Source organism: Rhipicephalus sanguineus, chromosome 6 (genome assembly GCF_013339695.2).
Source record: "Rhipicephalus sanguineus isolate Rsan-2018 chromosome 6, BIME_Rsan_1.4, whole genome shotgun sequence".
In the NCBI taxonomy this organism is placed as follows: Eukaryota; Metazoa; Arthropoda; class Arachnida; order Ixodida; family Ixodidae; genus Rhipicephalus; species Rhipicephalus sanguineus.
The window spans coordinates 25278791-25304726 of record NC_051181.1 but is presented as its reverse complement, the minus strand read 5'-3'; the positions used below and the strand labels follow the sequence as shown (position 1 = coordinate 25304726).

Below are 25936 nucleotides of genomic sequence, written 5' to 3'. Positions count from 1 at the left end.
TTCATGCCTTCGAACTTGGGGTGGAACAGTGGCACTTTTTGTAAATATCAATGATGAAATACTTAGTATATTTTAATATTTTTAGCCTAAATTGAACATCATGCGAATTTGTCTAAGGTTCTGCAATCATATTGCCGAATTTATCTGCTGTGCTATCAAAGGCCCATAAGTGGTGGATCACTGGATGGCCATGCCAGCAATATCAGCGAACGCTCCCTAATAGTTGCTCACATTAATTTTTGGAGACTTATCGCTCACTTTCGTTTAAGATCAAGTCAAGTAACACTCCCCGGCACTCCCTGACATCCATAAATCCACTCGCACTTACCGACGCTCACTCGCCTTCACACTCGCGTCTACTCATGCAGGATTTGTAGCCACCAATTCAATTGATACTTTGGCGAATATAGGGACACTTATATCAGAATTAGAGGCCTCTGGTCCCGCAGCTATGTTAAAGCGTAGTCTTCTGAACCTAAGTAATCGGCATTGGACAAATCTAAATCTACGATTGGCGTAATTGTGCCGGTATGGTGTTTTAAAAACTCAAGCAAGTATGAAAAGAATGTTGGGTCGAATACAGCACATGAATTGTTGCTAGAACGGTTTTATTTCAGTGGTCTCTTTTCTCATCGCTAAAAATCCGATCTGTGCTCCGCCTATGGTTCTCACCAGGATCCACCAGTAGGCACAAATGAGGACAAATGGATTATACCGGCTAATATACCGATGCAAAACTTCAGTTTCTCCGAACCGGTTTGGCAGACACCTCGAGTTGTTTGCTAATGCTGCCAAACGTTGCTACCGTTGCCCTAAGGCAATTTTAAGAAGTCAAGGAACTTGCAGGATCACCATAACTCGAAGCAATTGAAAGCATGCCATTCACACGTTTGCGGTGCTTCCCCCAAGAAGCTCGTTATTTCTCCTTGCATGCTCTCTTGATCACTTGATTTCAAGGTTCATAGATTACATATCTGCCAATTAAGTCTCATTTTTCACCCTCTTTGAGTTCTACAACCAACGCCACCAATACGACAGCTTTATGCAACTTTTCGAACGGCAGAAGCATTCTGCCTTTTTTCATTATATTTCAACCCCGAGGCCTCAGGTTCAGTAACTATCACTAAACATTTGTACAGGCACTAGAACTGGATGATATTACGATCTCGTGGTGGCAAACGTAATGCAGTCGAATAACAAGCGCATGCCCACATCACGTGTCATAACACGCACAACCTCACATCAATGTCGGACTTGCGGAATGGTGTGTGAATGGCTGTGTTGAGCAGCTCACCCAAGGGAACAACAGGGGCTCATAGAACCCTCAAACGTGAAGGATGGAACGAAAGCAGCTGGTTCGCTACGATATGTACAAGATTCCATGTATATCACAACTCACATAATCTCGACCTTTGAAGAGAGAAGCTACAGCAAGCACTCGTCCAAAAGACGAACTCTATGTACAGCGTGCTGCTTCAAGGGATGTTAAAAATGAAGTGTCAAAAAGGATTGGAGCAATGTCCAACCGCTGGCCAAAAGTCATCTATATTTCACTAATCCACGTGGGGAACTTCTGTCATAAAGTCTTGTTACATGTTGTATAAATTCTAGGGGGCCATTTGACTCGGTGAATCGGCGTCATCAGCAGCCCTACTGTTTCGCTGGTTCCTCCGATTTCGGTGACTCAGAAAACAAAAAAATCCTATTTCTTCATTCCATCAGATGTGCATGTAGGCAAACTGCATCTTAGTCACGTCATCATCACATGTGCAATCATAAAAAATAGAAATTTCAGGGAACATTCACACTCCACCACAAGCACAGTCCGTAGTGCGATTTTCACGTTTGCGACAGCAATCAAACTCGAGTGATAGTGGCGGATAACTGACGTGGCAGTCACAATGTATAATGCCCGCCACAAGAATTCGTCACACTGAATGTCTCGGTGCACAATGCCCCTTCGTAAGGGCTTTGTCCCAGAGCGTTATTGCACTTTGTGATGCTCTCCTTTGCAAGCAGTTTCCTACGTCACCTCCTCAGTGGCACAATGTAGATGGGTTCTTCTTGCTTCTTTTTCTTGTTTCTGTAAGGCAAAAAAGTGTCTTAAGGCAGGTATTTTTTAAGCGCACATGACAGAGCTGGCATCCTACTCATACAGAAGAATAAATATTTTCCACTATAATGAAAGATATCTTTTTTTTAATATGAGAACAGTCTTTAAAACACTAATAAGGTGATAACATAAAGTAAAATTCATGCTGTGCTCTTTGAATAAATTGTATTTGTTAACTAGCGAAAGCGAATATGAATTTTGCAAAAACGCCAATCTAGCTATACGTGTTCACTTGACACAAGAACAGCGCTGAAATACACGATACTCTTTTTTTTTTCATAGAAACCTTGCAGTGGTCCATTAGTTATCTTGTGTGCATCTTCCATATCCTGTCCTATCATTATTCAGCGTTGCTTTTGCATTGATGTCAAACCTGTGGGTGCTATGCATCCAGGATTCGCCGCGACTTTCCAGGGCAGGGCATGCGTGATATCAAATTAAAAGAAACACGAACGTAGCATATCTCCCCGCCTGTATTGCAGTGAGCACGACGACAGTGTGAACTTACGTCCGCATTTATTAAAAGGCATGGACTAGCTTCCAAAGCGCACTAATAAAAGAGCAGCCCCCTTAGTGTTCCTCTTCACAAGTTCAGAAGGGTTGCTGATCGGGCGCGTTGGTCATCCAAGAACGTAGCATTTATTAGCGCGCTACATAAAAGAAATGAACACGACACAGATGCAGAGATAGGTAGGCGCTAACCTACCTCTACGTTTGTGTCGTGCTCCTTTCTTTTATGTGCCGCGCTAATACACGCTACGTACTCTTCACGAGTGTTTTTTATCTCGATTTTGCAACGTTCCGAGCCAGCTGCAGGTAATGGCGCCGCTTTTCTGATGGGGGAAACTCCAAATAGCATCCGTACACTTATATCGGAGACACATTCTTTCGACAGTACAATTCACTGATTCAGTATGCGTTGGCTGAGCTCGAGCCCAGAATTCCCCACCACTGAATCTCCTACACCAGCGTGAGAGCTCCTACAATATTGACGTTTGTGTTCGATCACAACTTGAATCGAAAATTTTTATTATTTTTTATTTGCATCTATCTCGAATTGTCGCCCACAGACAACCCTGATTTTTCCCTCAAAACAAATGACGCCGACACCGACATTTCTGCGAAATAAGCGCTTTAACGATGTCGCGTTAATATGGCTTTGAAAGTCTAATAGCCTATGTCACCCGCTCACTACACCGTGCCGATGGAAATTATTCGAACATGCACAGTTTCACCGCAAAAAAGTCACAGTTTCGCCGCAAGGGCGAACCAATGAATGCGAGTGCAACAAATTGGAATGTCGGACGATGACCAGCAAGCAGCTCGAAACTTGCAGCACGCTTCTCAAACACAAGGAAGGACGCACGGAAAGAACGCACAGGTATACATAGGACGAGCGCGAACTAACAATTACCACTGTTGTTCGTTTTTTTGTGTTTGAGCAGCGCGCTGCAAGTGTCCACTATGCACAACCAACTAGCCCCTACATTGGCTCTTCTAGCTAGCAGCTCCCTCCTTACGCAAGGCGGCCGCTGCAGCGAGTGAAATGTCCTTCGTCCGGTCTGTAGCTTCAACGCAAACTTTGTGGAGAAAGCACAACATGTACAAACCTCCCCCCGCATGAGATAAGCGCGCGAGCACGAACGAGCACGCCTTGTAGGTCGAAGTACAGGTGGGAGACACGCATCCCACCTCCGGTGAAACAAGAGCGGGGCGACGACCTTTAAAGCGCGCCCTTCGTGCCGTCTCGCGGATGATACTGAACAGGCCTCTGCCACGCTGAAGCACCTCCGAGCTTTGCGTACCGGCCGCGGTAAATGGTGTATATAAATAGCTCGGCGTTAATTTGCAGAAGGATGTACGCTGCGTGGCGGAGTTGTCTAATGTGGCGCGCTGCGGAGCTAGGGGACACACGTTCGAATCCCCGGTCGCCCGCTTCGGAAAATATTTCTTCAGAACAATTTTCTTTGTGGCTTTTACACGAACGTGCATATACGGAACACGGCGCCGACGGCGAAAACCCGCCGAGAGTGTCCATATATTTGCCATCACAATGAAAGGGGCGTTCAAAGTGTCCGGGCGATCAGTGCATTCCGTATTTTTATTCCTACAGTTGTCCTTAGCAAGCAAGTGCAGCTATGAGGCCGTAGTGATGAAGCCGCCCCAATTATATACGACATACGTACCTGCGTTTCTACACTACTGAAAGTTGAATTATAATGATGTCATTTCACCCTTTAGCATCATATATGACTCATGCGAGCTCGCTCCTAGTAATGTCACTGGACTAAAGCACCGACAGATTGGATATAGCCTGGTGCTTGAATCGTCGTGGCGCGGCAGACAGGCGTCGTAGGCGCGGCAGACACGCTGGCGCCGGCGCGCGCGCAGACTCCGCCACCGCCACGCGCGGCTCGCCGCTGCTGGTCTGCGCCGCATTCGAGAGGCCCTCGGAAGGCTATCTTAAACGTGTTCCCTCTCCAACCTAAAACGTATAGACGGCTTGCACTGACGTCACTGAAACAGCCACCTTGGAGCTCCAACATGGTGGGACGCGAACTTTGTGATGTAAGGTTAGTGTTACCAGAACATCGCATGCTGGTTCCTTCGTTATTCATGCACAGAGGCCCGATAACTTTCCAGCGACGTCGTTATCACACCGAACCAGGTTAATCGCCGCGTGATTATACTGCCTTGACGTCATCCAAGCCGCAATGTTGGAGCCATGTTTTGCGTCCGTGACGTCACGTGCAAGCTATCAATAAATAGCTGTGCAAATAAAGCAACATTGGTCTTGTTGACTGACACTTGACGCGATTTTATTCTTTGCTCGAACGGCACGAAACAACCTTGTGTAGTGCGTTTTTCGTGTGTTCATTCGCCATGTCGTCTCTAGTGACGTCATAATTGGTTCACACTTACTTCGCACCCTGATACACCTGAACCAAATAAACGTCTATGCTCCTACGCACGAGCGCAAATGACGATGGAAACTTTTACTGAAAGGATCTACCGATGCCCGTTTGCACCTCGGCTAGACAGGTTATAGACGAAGTGCATAATCGTCTTACCGGGAACGGCGGACTAGAAGAATGACCAGGTAGACTAGAAGGCATGCACCAATAATCGACAGGAGCGTCAGGACTGCGATCTGGCCCCCGGAGACAGCTGCAAAGAATGACTGAGGTGAGTAGCGGCTAAATACGTGCCACACACAGCACGTATGCAAGTTAGTCCTCTGGATAAAATGAATTTCTTTCTTCCAACCATGAATAAGCGTTCCCAAGTCATCCTTTTGCAGACGGACTATTAAGCTTCGCGTCATGACACTATAGCACTTCCATTCAATGAATCGAATCGTTGGGTTAAACCGTCCTCACGGATTTCAGCGAATATGTTCATGCAACACCTCCGAAAATCTTCAGCAAATATTAAGCACAACACGGGTACCTCCTTACTTTTTTTTACGTTTTTTTTTTGTTTTTGTTTTTGTGCCAAGACAAGCAAAGGCGCGTCACCGGTCGCCGACAGAAAGGGCGGCGACGGTCTCCCCTTAAGCACAGAATGGCTGATGTGGTAAAGCGCGCGATGCCGCAGACGCCAGAATCGCAGAGGCAGTGTTCTCAGCCTCTGCCGACGAAAGTCGCTGTCTGTCAAGGAACAGAGGCTGGAACAAAGATTTTGCAGTTCTTTGCGTGCGTTCAGTTTTCAAAGCGGTAGCACTTCCAAAAGTAGTTCCCGTAGTCGCGGAGGAAGTGACTAGAAGATGGCTATTTTTGTGGTGCTGTCAGCCACCTCTCCAGCGTGTGAGGGTGAGTTCCTAATTGATTACAAGCGCAAAACGGACCTTTGTGCTACCAGGCTCCCCCACCGCGGGAGCCGACATCGCCTGTTGCGGCCTGCTGAAATGGGTGCTGGTAGCTTCGGTGGTTGTTACAGCTTTATTGAAGAGTGACGTTTTCGGTCCAGGTGACGAGTGTTTGCTGTAGTTCCTGATGGGGCGCTCTGAGCAGCTGTCTAGTATACTAGACAGCTGCTAAACAAAAATAACCAGAAACGGGAGTAAACTGCTTGTCCTCTAGCGCACAACCTTTTCTGGGTTTTTTTTTACACGTACCAGTCGCGGTAAAAATTTACTCTCACGATAACCGAGTTTTTGAACGTAGCAACGGTAGTAATTTTTTACCCCCGCTGAGGTTTTCAGCGAGTATAGTAAGAGTAATTTTTTACTGCCTTTACAATGTTTTCCCGGTGATTTCTGAGAGTTATTTCTCGGTCGACAGTTTCTTGTGGCTGATGTAGTAGTATTTATTTACTCCCCTAACTCAGTTTTCGCGGCAATTTCTGATGGTTAAAAAAAAAAAGGAGCGCGATTGCACCATGATCCATCGAAATTCGAATTTAATCAACGTAGAAAACACAGTATCCATGACATATATAGAGATAAACACATACACAAACACATATACATACACACACACACGCACACACACACACAACCAATGCAGAATAAAACTGCACTTCAACCGACTGCTCCGCTGTACAAACGTACTCCGGCCAGCCGGTATATATAGGCACCGCATCTTGACCCGCCATGTAGTGCTGGTAGGAGACTTATGTTTTGCTTGCTTGAACAATAAAGATTCACAGCGCACGCGTAAACTTTTAAGTTTGGTGGCAAGTCGCCATGAGACACACCCACCTTTTTAGTATAAACCCGCCTTATCTCACCTTTTTGATTATCCAATTATTCGCTGGCACTCCGTGTTGGCCGCACTCCCGTTAGCAGTGCTGATGCACAAACCCGCAAAATATACCTAAGCACACACAAACCACGGCTACTCAACAATTTTTTCATTGCGCAGCGCTACACAAACACAGTAGCAGCACATATCCAGGAACGCCGGCGAAGTAGAGCGGCGCCGTGCCTGTACCAGGTTCTAACGACGGCCTCGCTAGGCCTTTTCGAGGAGCACGGCTATGCGATAAACGACATCTGGCGATCTCCTCTGCAATTTTCGTCGTCGTTATTTTAGAGACAAATTAAAAATAGGTGTCCGCTATTCGAGGAGTCTTACGGAGCGATGCACGTACAACGAACGAGACCGCTCGCAGGCCCGGTTTTCACCGTGCTCGTACTCGCAGTGCACCGTCGGCCGCACGTTGGTTCCGTCTGCCTCGATCGGGGCTCGCCTTCGCGCTAGATGTTTCACAGAGGCGGCCGCATGGAGTGAAATACACAGTTTGGACGATACACAGTTGTACACAGGACTGTACACAATCTATGCGACGCTTGTTTCACCTGCTCCGGCGAGGCACTCACACCGGCCGCTGGCCGGCTCGGTGCCGACGACGTAGTGAAGCCTTTTTCTTGTAGTTGTAGCCGGTCACTCTCCAGGAAGCAACCAAGGACGATCACACCAGCTTGACTTTGTTGCCGCTGGGAGTGTTCTTCGTAGCTCTTCGCGATTCGGCACGGAAGCGAGGTATCCACGGCGTCCAGGCTCGGAGCCTTGCGCTCGTAAGCGCACGGCCGCTCGATGATAGAAGAAGCACCTCAGATCCAGCCCGCTGTGCGCAGCCGCTTGCCATCACCGCCACCAGACATATACAGCGCAAGCTTCTTACACTCGTCCCACAGGCGCTGAGCCGTGCCCCCATCTGGGAGGCAGAAAGCGTCTTTTCCGAAGAACCACTCAACAACAACAACTCGCCTGTCTACAGGGCCGATATCTGCAGTACGGCTTTCCAGCAGGCTTTTTTCTTCGAGCAAGTCCGTTCGTTCACAGGCTGCTTTTCTCGCTCGTTGTGCTTCTGCAGCTGAAGTGCTTGAGGCGCGACAATGCCCAGCTTTGAAAAAAAAAAAAAAAACTTGAAGGGGCACTCATCGTCGGACAAAAGCCGCCGAAGCGGGGCGAGCGGGAGGACCTTGAGGTCACATGGTAATAAACTCTCAAACGGGGGTTAAAAATCACGTGACAGACTACTCCCCAGGTAGTAAAATTGGATTATGACATCCTTTTACTACGTTCCTCAGAGGTGGTGGTAAAACTATGTCATGTGCCACTTTTACTCCAACGTGAGGTAGTAATTTTAGAAGCGAGGGAGTTTTCAGAGGTAATGAGCCGCAAAAACCCCAATCTCGGCTAACTTTTGCTTACAGTGATATATAGAGTTAGAGTATGTGCTACCTTTAGGTAGCAGAGTTGCGCATAGGTATGGCTAGCAACCACAGCTATGCGGGGAAGTCGCACTCCATTTCTGCAGGCGAAATGCCTACCGTGTCACCGATTAACATGTCTGGCGTGTCGAAGACCGGCGATAAACATTGACTGCGGATAACTATTGTTAATTCAGTTTGCTACAGCGGCGGCGTCGAGAAATACAAAAATTGGCCCGAGCGTCAGCTTCTCCGCAATACATGGTTGCTAGCGGCGTTTGGAAGACGGGCGCAGCTCTGCTACTTAAATGTAGCATATACAGTAACTCTACTGTCCATGTTTCCGTGTCTCTTTAGAGAGCTCGCAGGAGTGACCTGGGAAGGCTTCAACCACTGTAGCTTGAACCCTCTCACCCCCAAAGCACGTGATTTTAAAAAGCCAATGTTTGAATTGTGCAATTTTGACATATTGGGCTTCATGCACGTAGGTAATTATGACCGGCCTATATGGGCAGCGGAATCTTAAGCCGTCTGATCCGGCACCGACCGGGCCAGAGGGCTGAGGATTCCGAAGATGGGGACCAACTTCGGCTTCCGAACGATCAGAACGGACCCACGTGAGGGCGGAAGTGTTTCCGTACCTAGGCGACTCGAGAAGAGCTATCGCCATGCTGCAGGACTATCCGGCTATGATGGCGGTATTCACTATAACACGAGTTTGTGCTCGTCTGCAGCGCTAGACTTTTTTCTTTCGCGAGTCTAGTGCTGAGACCGAACCGACGCTGTCTAGAAGACAACCTATTTCACTGGTGTTCATTAGTGATTCGAGTGATGCTTGAACTATGCTATTTCTAGCATAGCTCGTTTTGTAGTCATCAAGTATGTCTATTTCAGTCTCCAAGCCTTCTTACTGTTGCTGTGAAATGGTGTACTTTTTTGTTGCAATTGATACGTGTATTAATGTTATTATTACTAATTATGTACTTCGTAACCCCCCCCCTCCTCTGTAATGTCCTAATGGCGCTTGATGGTACTGTAATGAATGAATAAATGAACTGAAAGTTTAAAGGAAGTGCAACTTTATGGGGCACTTAACAAATATATTTGCGGAGTATGAGCATCCTTGAGAAAAAACAGTATTCCAGTATCTGTGTTGCCGTATCTGTATTCCGGAATACTTTTTTCCTCTTATTGCAAGAGTATCTCCGAAATATCCCGCCATGTCAAAGATACATGTAGCTCAATACCTGTATTTTAGGCTTCCAACCCATGTATTTCGATATCTGTGTTCCAGAATACTTTTCCGAACATCTCTGCCTAGCCCTGTTGCACGGTCACCTTTCGCGTCTTCGAGATTCTCTGCTTCCTTTGTTAACGCGATGGCTAGCGTGAAACTGAAGCACCTGCTTTTCACTGCAAAGCTGGCGATGATCAACACAGTAAAACGTTGAAAAAGATGCCGCACGTCACCAATGCGTGCAGTATCCTAAGAAGAATGCTGAGTACTACATTGAAGAACAAGGCTGACATTGAGCCAAAGCGGACTAGAGGCTTCCGGTGCCCGACAAGTACGCACAGCTGCGTGTGAAGATGTCGAGGTGGTAACTGTATAGATTCCGTATGTTTTCGCGTATCAGCCGTCTCTGTAATGTCACACGTGTAATGCCTCGCAGACGTGTAATGCCACGCGCGTTAACGACCAAGAAAACTTCGACATGACCGTCTACATTGAGCGCGCCGAAGCCTGACAACACGCCCGTCTGCGCATCCAGAGCCAGCAAAAGACCGACAGCCGTCGTTACAACCTTCGTCGACGCCACGTAGAGTACCAGCCTGACGACCGTGTCTGGGTCCGGATGCAAATACACCGACGCGGACTTCGCGAGAAGCTTCTTCGACGACACTTCGCACCTTACAGGATACTTCGACGTATCGGCGAGCTCGACTACGAGGTTATCCCCGACAGCATGACGAACTCTCAGCGGCGCCGGGCACGCCCCGAGGTCGTGCATGTGGTGCGCCTGAAGCCTTTCTATGCACATAAAGGAACATGTGGACTCCAGTTTTTGCTTGCTTTATTTTTTTCTTTTGTATTGCATGCATGTTTTCAATTTCATGTTTTGTGCTAAGCATCGGGGCCATGCTCTTTCAGAGGGGGCCATTGCCATGCATGTTCTTTTGATGTATTCGAGGTTGACCCGCAAAGACTGTTTGCAACGCTCCGCGCCGACCGCGCCGCGATGTTTCAGAAGCTCCGCGATTGTTTTAGATCATTCCGTTAAGATGTCTAATGTATTTGACAGCTTACGCGCCCGCCAGCGATAACGCTGGAATTTTCGATAGCACATGTATAAAAGCCGACGCGCTTTACTGCTTGTCAGGTTGTAGGCGGCCGACGCTCTGTTCGCCGCTATGAGTGCACAGTGTGTACTGCTTGTAGTTTGACTTTCTGTTTCCTGGCCACAAGTTCGTCAAAATAAAGAGTTTCATCGCGGACCGAGTGCTTCCTTCGTCAACGTCACCACCCCGTGACAGTATATAGCCCGCACCTTCAACTACAAACCACGGAAGAATAAAAACTAGAAAAAAGATCCCCGCGCATTGCTTTGGAGTCGCCTTCCTCGCATTATTGTGAAGCATTGCTGGTAAGCCAACTTGCTCACGAAAATTCGCGTCGAAGATTCGGTAAATTTTTTCAATGCTTCTTTTTTCAAATTATACGATATATCGAGCTCATCCCCCCCCCCTTTTTTTTGTAATAGCAATACTTACAGCTTTGACTGGAATGATTTACGATAGGCGTATGGCTAAGTGCTTTTACGGAAATAGGCTTTGTGCCGCAACCGCATTACTTAGAGTTTCCATACAGGCACTACGAAAATAACGCATAACCGTTTCTTGTGCGCAAGCACTTCGATCGTAAATTACCTTATTATCATCAGAAAAATCAATTCATACAAGTGGTTTTCAAAGGAAGTGGTTCCATTGTGAAATACTGAAAAAGATCTTGGTATTATTATTCAAATACGTGAACGATGTTCTGCAAGCAACCAAATCAAAATGATCAGTGAAGTATTATTAGCAGTTTAGAAATATGTTGGTCCATTTTCGGGTTCGGTGACAGGACATACGATAATTGACTCAACACTTATTTGAAGACATGCTATGGGTATTCATTGGCTTAGTGGCCTGCATAAAGCGCATGTCCGCAAGCCTTTTCAAGATATCTTTTTGTGAGATGATTATGCAAGTCACAAAAGCACTCCGTACTCAGTGCTGAGCCGAAACGTGCAAGTAGTGGGTATGAGAGTCAGGGCAAGGCAGTTGTGATCTCGTACAACGGTGACGTCTGCTATCATCTTGACAACGTAATACTAGAACACAAAGAGGTGAAGACGGTTCAGCGCTCAACGAGCTGTTTTATCTGTGCAGGGTGCCCGATGGGCAGCAAAATAAATCAGCCATTAGCAGATATACAGAAGAGGTAAGTGGTATCAGAAAAATATTTGCTCTTATAGGCTGCATGGCCGCCAAAATGTGCACAGAAAAGTGCAACAGCAATACCACTACTGTAATTGCGGATGTCGTCAGCATGTGTTCAAATGTTTCGCGGTGGTAGCTGAGGGATAAGCAGCCACACGAAATGCAAAAACGTTAGCGAAAGGGACAGCCGGAAATAGCCGCCCGGCGGAGAAACGCACCTGTGTGTGTCGGGGGCCCTGTCATAAAGAGCTGAATTTGTGTATAGCTATGTTAAGCAAAAACTAGAAGTTACTTAGGCCCACGTGGTAGTAAAGAGAGGCAGGTGTCGAGGGGCGACCCACAGCTATCGCTTTTTTAATCACTATCGCTCGTTGCTTTGATTTATTTTCTTAATATTGCTACCTCTCTCCACACTCACACAAATATCTACGTATAAGGCTTGTAGTTTTCAAATTACGCTCCGATGAATTTCGCGCTTTTTTTCTCTAGGCTTTGGATTTGATCCGTCAACTTTGCGCCAAACGTCTACAGTTATGAACTCAAAAAATTGTAATTGCGCACACAAAGACAATATTTTCTTTTGGTAATTAATCGAGTAAACTTTGACATATGATCATGGTTGTCATCAATAAATTTAGGGCAATGTTTTCATTGGGGTTTCCGTTTCCTATTGTGGTAATAATAATAATATCTGGGGTTTAACGTTCCAAAACCACAATATGATTATGAGAGACGCCGTAGTGGAGGGCGCCGGAAATTTTGACCACCTGGGGTTCTTTAACGTGCACCTAAATCTAAGTACACGGGCCTCAAACATTTTCGCCTCCATCGAAAATGCAGCCGCCGCGGCCGGGATTCGATCCCGCGACCTTCGGGTCAGCAGTCGAGCGCCATAACCACTAGACCACCGTGGCGGGGCTTTCCTATTGTGGTCAGCGTCTGTTTTCGTATACTGATCGACAATCACACACCTGTCAGTGAGTTTTGATTTTGTACGCAAATAATTTGTCTCCGGAATTTCGATCAATTTTATGCACGTTTAGATACGTATGAGTACTTCGCACACCTTTGCGAGAATATATGACTTAGATACGCATTAGTATTTCTGACGTCTATGCCGAATATATGGCAAATGCGCGGAAGCTAAGACCGCTGAAGCTTTTCGTTCGTAGTTATTTCCTTTACGTAGCGAGAGGCTCGACAGGCCGACCTCAAGCCGCAGGATGAGATCCTTATGAAATAGAGTTGGCTATCTGCAAGAAGTTACTACCACACACTGGAGCTTCTAGTCCATTCAAATTGTTTTCACTGCTTGCAGCGTATCGTATGCGTCAAATAGAATTCGCGGTGCTTGCCTAGAGCGATATTGTGATCTATGCCTCTGAATCCCACCGGACAAGTTGCCATGACACAAACTCACCGACTTTGTAACGACAGGTGCGTTCGATGCATACCATGCCGGAGCGTTCGCATTCCCAGTCCATAGTGCATTCTCGACCCTCAGGTGCCACTGCAAATTTGCAAGCAATGTAGTAATAAGACAAAGCATAAAATTTGGACACAAGATTGTTAATCACCAAAACGTGATGCTAGCACAAAGATGCAGGCCTTATCTGCACTTTACTTTCTGGAATTAAATTAGGTCCTGAAATAGGGGTGTTGTACGTCAAGAAAAGGTCAGACGTTGCTTTGCGAAAGGCTCTTTATCAGGCAGGTCTGGCTACTGGCGAGCGCGTGCGCGAGCGACAACCACGGCCACCGATCGTCGTCGTCGTCTTCCGTAACAGCGGAGCGTCTGTCATTCATATTCAGTACAATTATTCCCCGCGAAATAAGGAGCCATCCTGGCGACCTAGGGACCAGTAAACACGGGAGGGTCGTAGCACTGCTTGATTCTAGACACGTGGACAATTTCCTGGCCACGGCGACGATGGTCAGGAGATGGTTCCATGGGCTCGATGAGGTAGTTCACCGGTGATGTTTTTTTGGAGTATACGATATGGGCCGTGGTACTTGGGGACCAACTTGGTGGAAAGGCCAGGAGTAGCAGAAGGGACACGCAGCCAGACGAGCGAGCCTGGATCGTAGGATGGAGCGTCAGTGGATGCGTCGTGGTGGTACTTCTGGCGCCCTTGGTCTTGTGTTGTGAATGACCGTGCCAGTTGGCGGCATTCTTCAGCGTATGTAGCGGCTTGGGATAGAGTCGTGGACTCGGAGGCGTCAGGTCTGTACAAAAGAATGGTGTCCATAGTGCAGGAAGGTTCGCGTCCGTAAAGGAGAAAAAAAGGGGAGAACCCAGTAGTGCTTTGAATGGCGGTGTTATAGGCGAACGTAATAAACGGTAGTACTCGGTCCCAATTTGAGTGGTCTGACGAGATGTACATAGACAGCATGTCACCAAGGGTGCGGTTGAAGCGTTCTGTCATTCCATTGGTTTGGGGGTGATAGGCGCTTGTGGTACGGTGGACGACGCGGCACTCACGCAGCAATGCTGTGATGACCTCGGAGAGGAACACGCGGCCACGATCACTTAGCAACTCTCGAGGTGCTCCATGACGAAGGACGAGATTGTGCAGAATGAAACTGGCAACGTCTTTTGCTGTAGATGAAGGAAGAGGTGAAGTTTCGGCGTACCGCGTGAGGTGGTCGACGGCAACGATGATCCAACGGTTACCGTCTGCAGTGCTCGGAAGGGGACCGTAGATGTCGATGCCGACGCGGTCGAACGGCCGGGAGGGGCATGGCAAAGGTAATAAGGGCCCGCCGGCGTGTTGAGGAGGAGTCTTACGTCTCTGGCATGTGGAACAAGCCCGAACGTACCGTTGAATAAAACGGTACATACCACGCCAGTAATATCGGAGCCTGATCCGAGAATACGTCTTGAGAAAACCTGCGTGGCCACATTGGGGGTCATCATAGAATGTGGAACAAATTTCGGACCGCAGGCGACGTGGAATGACGAGTAGCCACTGACGGCCACCGGGTGTGTAGTTTCGTCGGTAAAGCACGTCATCGCGAGTGGTGAAGTGCTCGACTTGACGACGCAACGTGCGAGTAGAGGGAGGAGCGGTCCGACCAGCAAATATGTCCAGAATGGATGCAAGCCACGGGTCCTTGCGCTGCTCAGATGGCATGTCGGCGATGGTGAGGGCAGTGGTATCACAGAGACGACTTGTGCAGCAGGCAGGGTCAGAAGAAAGGGGCGAACGGGAGAGGGCGTCGGCGTCCGAATGTTTGCGGCCGGAGCGATACACCACGCGGATATCGTACTCTTGTAGGCGTAACGCCCATCGGGCGAGGCGACCACTTGGATCCTTTAGTGACGACAACCAGCAAAGGGCGTGGTGGTCAGTCACGATGTCAAAAGGGCGTCCATACACGTAAGGCCGAAATTTCTCTATCGCCCAAATAATAGCCAGGCACTCCTTTTCGGTGACAGAATAGTTGCTTTCGGCTTTACTAAGAGTTCGGCTTCCGTAGGCAACGACGTACTCTTGAAAGCCGTCTTTCCGCTGCGCAAGAACAGCGCCCAGCCCGACACCGCTAGCGTCTGTGTGGATTTCTGTGGGTGCAGATGGGTCATAGTGTCGCAAAATAGGCGGCGACGTAAGGAGGCGGCGCAGTTCGTTGAAAGCATCGTCACAAGGGGGAGACCACGCCGAAAGATCACTAGAGCCGGCGAGGAGCTTGGTCAAAGGGGCGATGATGGTCGCGAAATTGCGAACGAAGCGCCGGAAATAAGAACAAAGACCAATGAAGCTTCGGAGCTGTTTGATGGTAGTCGGTTTGGGAAACGCTGAAACGGCTGTAAGTTTGGCTGGGTCAGGGAGAATGCCGTCCTTCGAAACCACGTGGCCTAGAATCGTAAGCTTTCGAGCGGCGAAGTGGCACTTCTTCAAGTTCAGTTGCAGTCCCGCGGCGGAGAGGCAAGCGAGAACTTGCTCAAGGCGGGCTAAATGGGTCGAAAAATCGGTGGAAAAGACGACAATGTCGTCTAAGTAACAGAGGCAAATATTCCACTTGAGGCCTCGAAGGATCGTGTCCATCATTCGCTCGAATGTAGCTGGCGCGTTGCACAGGCCGAAGGGCATGACTGTGAATTCGTAGAGCCCGTCAGGCGTGACGAAAGCTGTTTTTTTCGCGATCGGCCTCCGCCATGGGTACCTGCCAGTATCCAGAGCGCAGATCTAACGAAGAGAAGAATTCTGCTCCCTGTAGGCAGTCTAAGGCGTCGTCGATGCGCGGCAGAGGATAGACATCCTTGCGGGTGATTCGGTTGAGACGCCGGTAATCCACGCAGAATCTGATGGATCCGTCCTTCTTCTTCACCAGCACAACTGGAGAGGCCCAGGGACTGCTGGATGGTTGGACTATGCCACGTTTGAGCATGTCATCGACCTGGTCACTGATGACACGGCGTTCGGCAGTTGACACGCGGTATGGACGCTGCCGCAATGGTGCCTGTTGACCGGTATCAATACGGTGAACAACAGCTGACGCTCAACCTAAGGAAGGCTGGTCGTGGTCGAAGGAGCCTCGAAAACGCTGGAGGAGCTTGACCAGCTGTTCCTGCTGCCCAGGCGTGAGGTGGGAGTCGATAGATTTGCGAAACACGTCCATAGGAACTTCGGTGTCAGTTGCAGGTGTAATGGCACAAGTCGGTAGCGATGGCTTGTCTGGAAGCATTGGGTCTTCGAAAATACAATCCAAGGTCTCGAGGGTCCCCAGACACTCGCCACGTAGTAGGATATACGGGCAAGCAGAGACGTTGCACGCGTAAAGGGCCGCGGAACCATTGGAAAAGTCGATGACGGCAAATGGGAGGAGGAAGGTTCGACGGCGCGCACTAGCTATAGATGGTTGAAACAGTAGGGTCGAATTAGTGGCAGCAGGCGAAAACACAGGCACTAGAACGGCGGACAAAGGCGCGATGTGGACGTCGGCTGCGGCAAATACTTTAGGCGCACTGCGGTCGTCGAGGTCGGGGCACGGAGTCGTCAATGTCAGTTCAGCACGAGCGCAGTCGACGAGGGCCTGATGGGCAGAAAGGAAATCCCATCCTAGTATGACGTCGTAGGATGAGCGAGGAAGAACGACAAACTTGACGGCATACCAAACATCTTGAATAACAACGCGAGCTGTGCACTGAGCCGTCGGTGATATGTAATGCGAGGTCGCCGTACGCAGGGCAAGATTGGTAAGAGGCGTTGTGACTTTTCTCAAATTGCGGCACAGTTTTTCACTAATTACAGAAACGACAGCGCCTGTGTCGACAAGTGCACGTACGGCGACACCTTCTACTTCTATATCGATTTCGTTGGGCGGATAAAGAGGAGGTCTTGAAAAGTTCGACGACAACGCAGTTCTTGCCTCCGGAACTGCGGCTGTCAGTTTTCCTCTCGTGCGGGGCTAGGGCGGCGATGCATCGGGGAAACGGATCGGCGACGGGGCGATGATGTCCGGCGGGGGTCGAAAGGGCGTCGTGGGGAAAACGAGTCGGCGAGAGGAGAAGAAGGTCGTGGGGGAAACTGAGCAGCTTGATTTGTGGAATTCCCACCGTCCTGAGGCTGCAGGTTGCGACGGCGACAGTGGCGTACTATATGCCCCACAAAACCGCACGCAAAACATATCGGCCGATTGTCGAAGGTACGCCATGGGCTAACGGCAGAAGGTCCGGTGGTCGAGGTAGGATGGGGTGCCATGCGTGTGGGCGGCGTCGTAGTGCAGAAGTACCCGGTGTCCCGGTAGGTGCCAGAAACAGGTGGGGCTCGTGGTCTGGAAACGATGGCAGCGTACGTCAGCGGTGTAGTGGTAGGCGGCGATGGCGGTAGTGCCTGCGCTACTTGTGTCTCAATGACCTGGCGTAGACGTGGGTCTAATGATGTTACTGGCTCAGGTGTTCGGGTGACAAGGGAAAGTTGACGCGCAACTTCCTCGCGGATGAACTGCTTTATATGCGGCAGTAAAACGGCATGGCCAGCGGCGACGTCGTTGACAAGGGCGGAAACCTCAGCTGTATCTTCGGCTGCACGGCGCGTCGAGACGCGCTGCTTTCGCAACTCGTCATATGACTGACAGAGCTGGACCACGTCGGCGACAGTCTGAGGATTCCGAGCGACGAGCATCTGGAACGTATCGTCGTCCACTCCTTTCATGATGTGTTTGATTTTGTCGATTTCGGCGAGAGATGGGTCGACGCGCTTGCAAAGAGACAAGACATCCTCGATGTAGCTTGTAAAGGTCTCGTCCCTGCGCTGGACTCGACTACGCAGACGTTGTTCCGCGCGAAGCCGGCGCACGGCGGGACGACCGAAGACCGCCGCGATGGTTGTCTTAAACGTCGACCAGTTGGTGATTTCACCCTCATGGTTTTTAAACCAGAGGCTGGCCACATCAGCGAGGTAAAAGCGCACGTTCGTGAGCTTGTCGCAGTCGTCCCATTTGTTGGAAGCGCTTACTATTTCATACTCGACTATCCAATCCTCCACGTCGTGCTCGTCGTTTCCGCGAAAGACGGGTGGGTCGCGTTGCCGAGGCACACCCGTACAGAAGACTGTCGTGGTTGCGGCAGCTTGCGAAGGGCCAGGAGCAGTCATGGTGAAACGCGATGGTAGCGTCCGATTGCGAAGTTCCAGGTTGACGGGTACCCGGCTCCTCCACCACTTGAAATAGGGGTGTTGTACGTCAAGAAAAGGTCAGACGTTGCTTTGCGAAAGGCTCTTTATCAGGCAGGTCTGGCTACTGGCGAGCGCGTGCGCGAGCGACAACCACGGCCACCGATCGTCGTCGTCGTCTTCCGTAACAGCGGAGCGTCTGTCATTCATATTCAGTACAGTCCCATGAATCTGCTCCATATGACCGGGTAATATAAGCACTGTGCTAGAACCCGGATTTTCGATGTCATCTGCAGTCGTTTATCTGTGAGATTTGCGGAAACGCACGAGTCTGAGGACAGTCAACCACAGATAAATCTGGCATGTACCCGTTTGATTTCTCATACATAAAAGCTTCTTAGTTGGCAAGAAGTGTGCCCTGACCCGCTATGCTGAAAGGACCGTGTCTGTACGGCCGAGTCGAAGTCTTATTAAGTTTTATGATCACTATGTTTGCACGTACGACCTCTCACAACAATTTTCACTTACGTGCCCTAAGCGTTCATATGTGCAGACTGGTATATTTTTTGAGACAAACAACACTCCAAAAGTCCCCTCTGAGCTCAGCCACTGGAAACCCCACACAATGGGAAGCACAATTTTGGTATCCGCACTAACCACTATACCGAGTGTTTTATGAAACCAACCCTTACCATGCCATAATCACACAAACTGAAATCACCATAGACGCTGCTCAGCGTGGCCTGGATCTGGATTAATCTGGATTAGTGATGCTAGGACAAACCTCTTCTATGATCCCAGCATATAGCTGCTTCTGGAACAACGCCATTGTTATGAATATGAAGCGTTGTTTAGGGACATACTGTAGACTGCGCAGGCTATTACAGTGTGTAAGAAAATAACTTCTGAAAGTTTACTCAGTGCCAATACATTGTCCAAGATTGAGATACTAATCTGTTCGTGCGGGAGGGGATTTTCTTTTTTAACTATTCCGGCTTCAATGAGATCATAAATACACGGTCGCGCCGGTAGCATCTTTCCTGACAACGGTAAAAAGCTATAACGCTCAATATTTTATCCTAACACGAAAAATGTTAGCGTGCCCATGGCGTCTTGCGGGCATAATTCTTTTTTTTTTCTTTTTTTTTCAATAATCGCTAAGATCAGGATTTTCGGCAAGTATATTGCGTAAGACAGTAAGAGTCGGTGTAGTCATTTAACCGAGCGGTGCCCCGCGGAAAGGATCCGTACATTCTTTAGATGAGCTACGCGTGAATTTCACAATCCGAAAACCACTTATCGCATCTTGTGAAAGCTGTCGACAAAACAGATCAGGGCAGCTGCATTAAGTCATGCCTGCAAGGAGCATTCTGTGGACCTTAATGCAAATGCCAATGCCGTGATTGTAGGCTAACCTGCGTAATCGTAATGCCATTTCATTTCTTCTTGCAATATCCTTTGCCACATGGCCGGCTTTACAAATTTCAATGATTACTAACATAGCAGGTGTGAGCGTATTATAAATCGGCAAAACACCTTACAAGAAGCACACAGCGTTTTCGTGTTCAACCACGATATTAACTCGTTCCAGGAACCATCGGGTACCAAGACGATGGCGTGCGAGCCGCATTCAGGACAACTCCAGTGTCCCTGTAGCGACGCAAGTGGATGTCTATCGCATTGGCAATGCTCGTTTCCGTTCTCTTTTTTTGCAGACAGGTATATGAAACTCTCATTAATTCAAGCACCGCCCGTCACAGATAGCCGTTAAATGTCCTCGGTATCGATGAGCAGCTTTTTCTCGCTCCAGCGAAGAACAGCTGTGATTACTCGTGGAAAAGTGGACCTTATGGTCGCTCCGCGTTCATAGTGGCGATGAACGGAGTGAAGGCGTCACGACATCACGCGGATTTCGGCGAAAACTAGAAACACAAATCAAAACCATCACTGAAGAGGAACAGCGTTCTGTTCAAATACTTATGAATCTTGGTCTATGTGTATGCCCACATCGCTTTAGACCTGCACTGCGTCTTTAAATATTGCGCCATTATTACTGTTATACGTATATATCCGTGGTGGCCGTCGCGGCCGTAATTTCCATCGTCGTGATGAGCCGTAAGAATTGTTATACTATTTGTTACCCAGGCGCTTTCAACAATCGTCAAACTGAATTTGGTCAGCTTATATATTCTCTTCACAATACCGTTATGAATTCCACCACTTGCACTGCGCAAGAAATATTCCTACAATTGTTGGTTCATAACTTATGGCTTGATCTCAAGACTTCCTTCGCAGGCTATTAATAATTTCAGAAGTATGTTCGTGCTTGCAAAGCGAAGATTGCGTACCTTTCTTGACCAGTGCCCACGTATACGAGAGGCGTACTGGAGCTTACGCGATGCTATCAGAGCGTTACAGGGTGCGCTGTGCTGTGTTTGTCCCCCGGAGAAAAAGCAAAAGAAAATGACGTGGCGGTAACCCGCACCTCTCTAAGACACAACGGGGTTTAGCGAATTAAAAAAAAGGTAAGTGAATCGGGGGAGTGCCCAAAGATAAATTTTAGAGAAAGCCAACTAAAACAAAAGGTTCAGGGGCTAAGTCAGCAAAGCGCTGTCGAAAGGACGTAAACGTTAAACGTTAGGCTGATTAAATGTAAAAGAGTAAGTTAAAAACAACAATTATGACTTATATGTCCCAAATTTTTAGGGTTGTATGTTAGTGTTTTGTGCTAAGGCAGTAGTGGTTAAGGCAGTGGTTAAGGCGGCGTTAGGGCAATGATAAGTTAAACAAGGTAGGGGAAAGGAAGTAGGCAGATAGGTACGCTTATGTTAGAGTTGTCTACCTGGCCCTCAAGTTTAATGTGTGATAGAAACGAGACGAAAGATGAGCCCGTTTATACGCCGCATGCTGCCACCGGTCGAGAAATGCAGGGTAGCAGAACAAGGTTGATTGTTCGTAGAAGAGAGTGTGACAAAGTTTTCAAGCATTCTAGTAATTTCGATGTTCAGCTAATAATGACAAAACATGTTACCAAATAGAAGTTTATCGACGCTGCTTTTCACGCGACCGTTCAGCTTGGTGCTGTACAGCCGAATGAATTCTTTTAGGGTGAGAGCTCCTTTTTTTGTTGTTGTTGTTGTTTTTAATGCGATATGCATTAAAGTACCTTAAGGCACAATACTCTGTGAGTACGGTGAACTCTCTCTTGTACGAATGTCGGTTTAACGAATATTTCACAATAGCGAACTTTTAGAAAGTCCCCAGCGGTTTTCCTATGCATTCCGTGCAATAATCTTTCAGTTAAATTTCTCAATAGTGAATATTTCAGTATCAATTCAACGAAGTTGAAGATTATGTGCAGCGTGACAGTGATCTTGTTACCTGCGCAGAACTATCAGATTTCGAAATTGTTTCCAGTGTTTATCAGGAACCGGAAGAAGAAGATTGCGACGACAAAGTTGTAACGGCTGAGACAGGTTCAAATCCTGTATCTCTAGACGAGGCTGTAGGATACATGAGAAAGTTGCGAGACTTCGTGTCACAGCAACAAGCTGTGCTAGAGGCAGTGCACAGAAGTGTAAGCTCTCTGGACAGATTTGTCTCTTCTTGCGCTCTAAAGGCGCCAGTCCAAATAAAAATTGCAGAATTACTTTCAAAATAAATTGCATTTCACACTTTTGACGCGATATCTGCCGTGTCCAGTGCTGTTCCATATTCTAGTAAATATTCAGTTTAGTGAACTTTCACTTCAATGAACAATTTCATTGGGTCCCTCCAAGTTCACTCAAGTGAGAGTTCACTGTATATGTCTAATAGATGTATGCCGTACGGCCGGTGTTGTGTATGAAGTGAAACAGTGTAATGTGGAATCTGGTGTCATGTATCCAGATGTCATTACTTGTCGTGTCACTGTTGCGAAGGCCGGCTTGTAGGAGGATACTGCAGCGTTCCGATTGTAACCCTTCACATGTCCACATAAGATGGTACGCATCAACTTTCACTGCGACATAGGAGTATGGACACGTAGCACCGAGTGGTAAATGTGACCAGTTCCACGTTGAGATGACGACGGGTGTAAGGAGCACCCCGGCCCGAAGTCTCCTAAGCACGATTCCTCCGCCCAATTGTAAGGTGAAGGGGGAGAGAGTATAACATTAGCACCATCGGCGCGGTCACGAGAATTGTAGTGCTTTGGCGCCGAAAACAAGAGATCAAATCTCACTCGGAGGCCTTCAGGCTCTCTAGATAAGAGGAGTACGTGTTACTGCAAATCCGACAATGCGAAGCGGCCAGGACACACTGCAAAAGCTAGACTCAGGTGCCTGTGTTGTGAATCAACGGCATATGTTCTACCACCACAGCTCGCATTGGCGTTGTGCGCTAGCGCACTACCGCGTTCCTCTTATCTTCTTATGCATGTTTTTATACGAGCACTATACGTTCAGCTTGGTCCTGCACATTAGGCGCTGCACCCTCTCGCATTTTTTTTTCGAAAAAAATGCTAAAAACAACGCTTTTCTTTCAATACGTTAGGGTAGTGTTGCAAAATTGTTTATGAAGCATCTAGCCGGCAGTCACATATTGTAAGTCGTCTACGCGCGACGCGTGCGATGAGAATGACGCTGCTTTTCACGCGGCCGTTTATAGAAACCTCGCAGATTCTTACATGACATCCCTCCACCAGCGTATGCCCTTGCGTCACAAACACCATGCACGCGCTGCCAATGTTTCGCCCTTGGGGTAAAACATCCCAAATAGCAGAGCGACATGTTCCTCATTACATATGCTTAGCACGAGCCTCGATGACACTCTAAAAATTCGCAAGAAAACACTTCGAAGCGCTTGGTAAGCGCTGTGTGCTCACCTGGTATGCATTCGCTGCCCCCTCGAGTAACCATGTAGGCGTCCGCGCATTGGCACCAGCCGCGCAAGCAAACCGCGAATTGCGTGAACCAGCGGCACTGGCTGTCATCAGCGCAGCTGTCACCAAGGTGTGATCCTGCGCAGAGGAGAGACAGAGTAGTTGCAGAACGGTTTCATACAAAGGAGGCCACTCGAGGAGAAGACACTTCAACGTGAGAACTGTTTCTGATCGTGACTGTTAGCTAAGATTGTTACCTGTACTCATTCACATTTTTCATCCATATAAATGCGTGAGTGGGAAGCCATACGACTGCCACAAAATTTTATGGTTGTCTTCTTATGTTTCCGAATGTTCTCTCTGCAAGACTACATTTCTTGTAAATTAGGGGCTTAATATTGTATCCAAAGAAGAGGCTAAGAAGATGATATGTTAGAAATGGGACCCGCGCCAGCTTAAGAGAGTAGGGAAAAAAATTTCGAAGGCGAGATAACTTGTGACGCAGATTTTTGTGGGCACAGATGCAGCGTGTACAAAATGTCAACGGAAAGTATGGTAAGTAACATATCTGAAAACGACTTTAAATACTTGATCGCATCGCGATAACGTCGTGCAGTTTTCAAGTTGTTTTTACGTAAACAAACAACAACCCCCTACGTCACGAGTTTGTGCTGGCTGCCATGCTACTTCCGTATGCTGCCTGCCGCAGCTCTGAACATGGCGCTCACGTAAAGGCATAGCCGCACACGATGCAGGTCACCGCTTTGTGTGCAGACTAGGCAAAATGTGTTCACAAAATAACCAACTTGGTCCAGCTGCTCTCGGTGCTCCCCGAAACCGAAACTGCGACTGGGCTCTATAAGAACGTCTACAAATAATTAACCGTCGCGCGCTCCAGCAAAAGATGTTTCTAGTCATGATAAGTGGATCATCAGCTACTTGTTGGAGCGAAAAAAAAAATAAGGCGCAAAATCTTTGTGTGGGCACACCTTTATTGGTAACTCTTCCTACCTTAAATCACAACCGATGGAAGTAGTGCAGTGGCTCTATTCAATGGCACCCACCTTTTTCACATCTCCCGAGTGCAGGTATATGGATGGGAAATTCGTTGACACATTGGCACGACGAGCCCGTCGCTGTGGTTCTGTTCGGTGGCCGGTCAAGGAAGCATGCAGTGTTCGCATCCACGCATGTCTTCGTAGACTGCAATAGCAGGCAAGGTTGGCCCCAATGCGCCGCCCTGTAGTCTGCATTGAAAAAAATACATAAAAAATTTGTGGAGGTCCGAAACAAGTAGGGAAGGGTGTTTCAGCGCCACTAACGTGAAACCCGTGGAGGGACGAAGTATATATGCATTGCGCGCCGGTGTTCTCCACAGCAAAATCACTGCTAATGGGCAACGAGAGACAGCAGAAACATTAGACACAGAGACCCACAGTCCTCTTTTAGTTAACGTGCACGCTGCGGATCTTTATTGTTTAGCTACACACAAGAGAAATCTCCCAGCGGCACTACGTTGCAGGTCAAGATCCAGTGCCTGTATTACAGGGTGGCCGGTGAGCGATTGTGCAGCCCGAGCAGTCGGTTTTTTTTACAGCGAAAGCTGTTATGAGATCATTTCACCGGCTGTTTTTGGCGCCGTAGTTGTCCGCCGCCGCCGCCGCCGGTGTCCGTAACCAGTATCGCTCGAAATAAGAAAAAAAACGAAATAAGAAAAAAATTCCAGGATGGAACGAGGTTCGAACCTGGGCCCTTTGCGTGGGAGCCCAGTATTCAACCTCTGAGCCATGCCGGCGCTCGAAACTGCTTTGAAAAAAGGTCCTATACAGGCTTCATGTCGGGAAAGAACCACATTAGCATATGCAATATGGCGTAGTAGAAGAGTAAAATAAGCACCAAGCGTCGCACAACGCGAATTCTGTAACCACGCGTCACACAATGCGAATTGCGCAACGAGTAGGTTGTTGAATGCTTCCAACCCATTACAAAGGACTCTGCCATAATTGTTCATCGTCATCAGACACAGCATCAACAAAGTGCGCATAATGCATTACATGGGTTTAGCAGGTACCAACGCTATCCGTAGAATGACGAAAAATGGCACAGTGCCTGCTGCCCTACTTCTCAAAAATTACGATGATTTATAGCGTAGTGGGTTCCTCGCAAGTGCACTTGTATTGGTTGCCAAGGAAGCCCATAAGCACATGATCCATTTCCTCGGAGTCTCAGTAAAGTTCTTCGCCCCCCCCCCCCCCCGTCTCTCTCCCACGTCAACGTATCTTATACAGCATGACGGGTGAGGGAAATAGCAACCGGGCGTCACCCTATGCAAATTACGTAACTGGTGGGCCGTTTAAGGATTCCAACCCATAACAAAGGGCTGAGCCATATTTCTTCATCGTCATCAGTCGTCGCGTCAACAAAGTGCACATAATGTCTTACAGACGTGTAGCTGGTGCCTCGCTTCTCCGCAGAATGACTAATAATGGCTTAGTAGGTGCTTCCCAACTTCACAAAAATTGTGATTTATGGCGTAGCGGGTACCTTTCTAGTGTACTTGTATTGTAGCCCCAAGGGAGCTTAACGGGCTCTAGAAACGCCGCTCTTCCAGGTTTCGCTGTGACTGTGCTGTGCTTTCAGCGCAGGCCTGGCGTTTTAGGGGCGAAGCTCCTTATAGCGGCACCCGTTCGTCCCTCGTAGCGTAG

General features: G+C 48.2%; 1 protein-coding gene across 1 annotated transcript in view; it reads right to left on the bottom strand.

Annotated features, from left to right (window-relative positions):
• Positions 1 to 624: 624 nt before the first annotated feature.
• LOC119395656 (uncharacterized) overlaps positions 625 to 25936 on the bottom strand; it is a 69283-nt gene continuing 43971 nt past the window's right edge. Inside the window, exons 5-9 of the mRNA XM_037662646.2 lie at positions 24296 to 24478; positions 23235 to 23369; positions 13177 to 13266; positions 5185 to 5281; positions 625 to 2083 (exon numbers count right to left, since the gene is read on the bottom strand). Coding sequence (XP_037518574.1) covers positions 2029 to 2083; positions 5185 to 5281; positions 13177 to 13266; positions 23235 to 23369; positions 24296 to 24478 — 560 coding nt within the window. The 3' untranslated portion in view covers positions 625 to 2028. The remainder of the gene's footprint in view (positions 2084 to 5184; positions 5282 to 13176; positions 13267 to 23234; positions 23370 to 24295; positions 24479 to 25936) is intronic.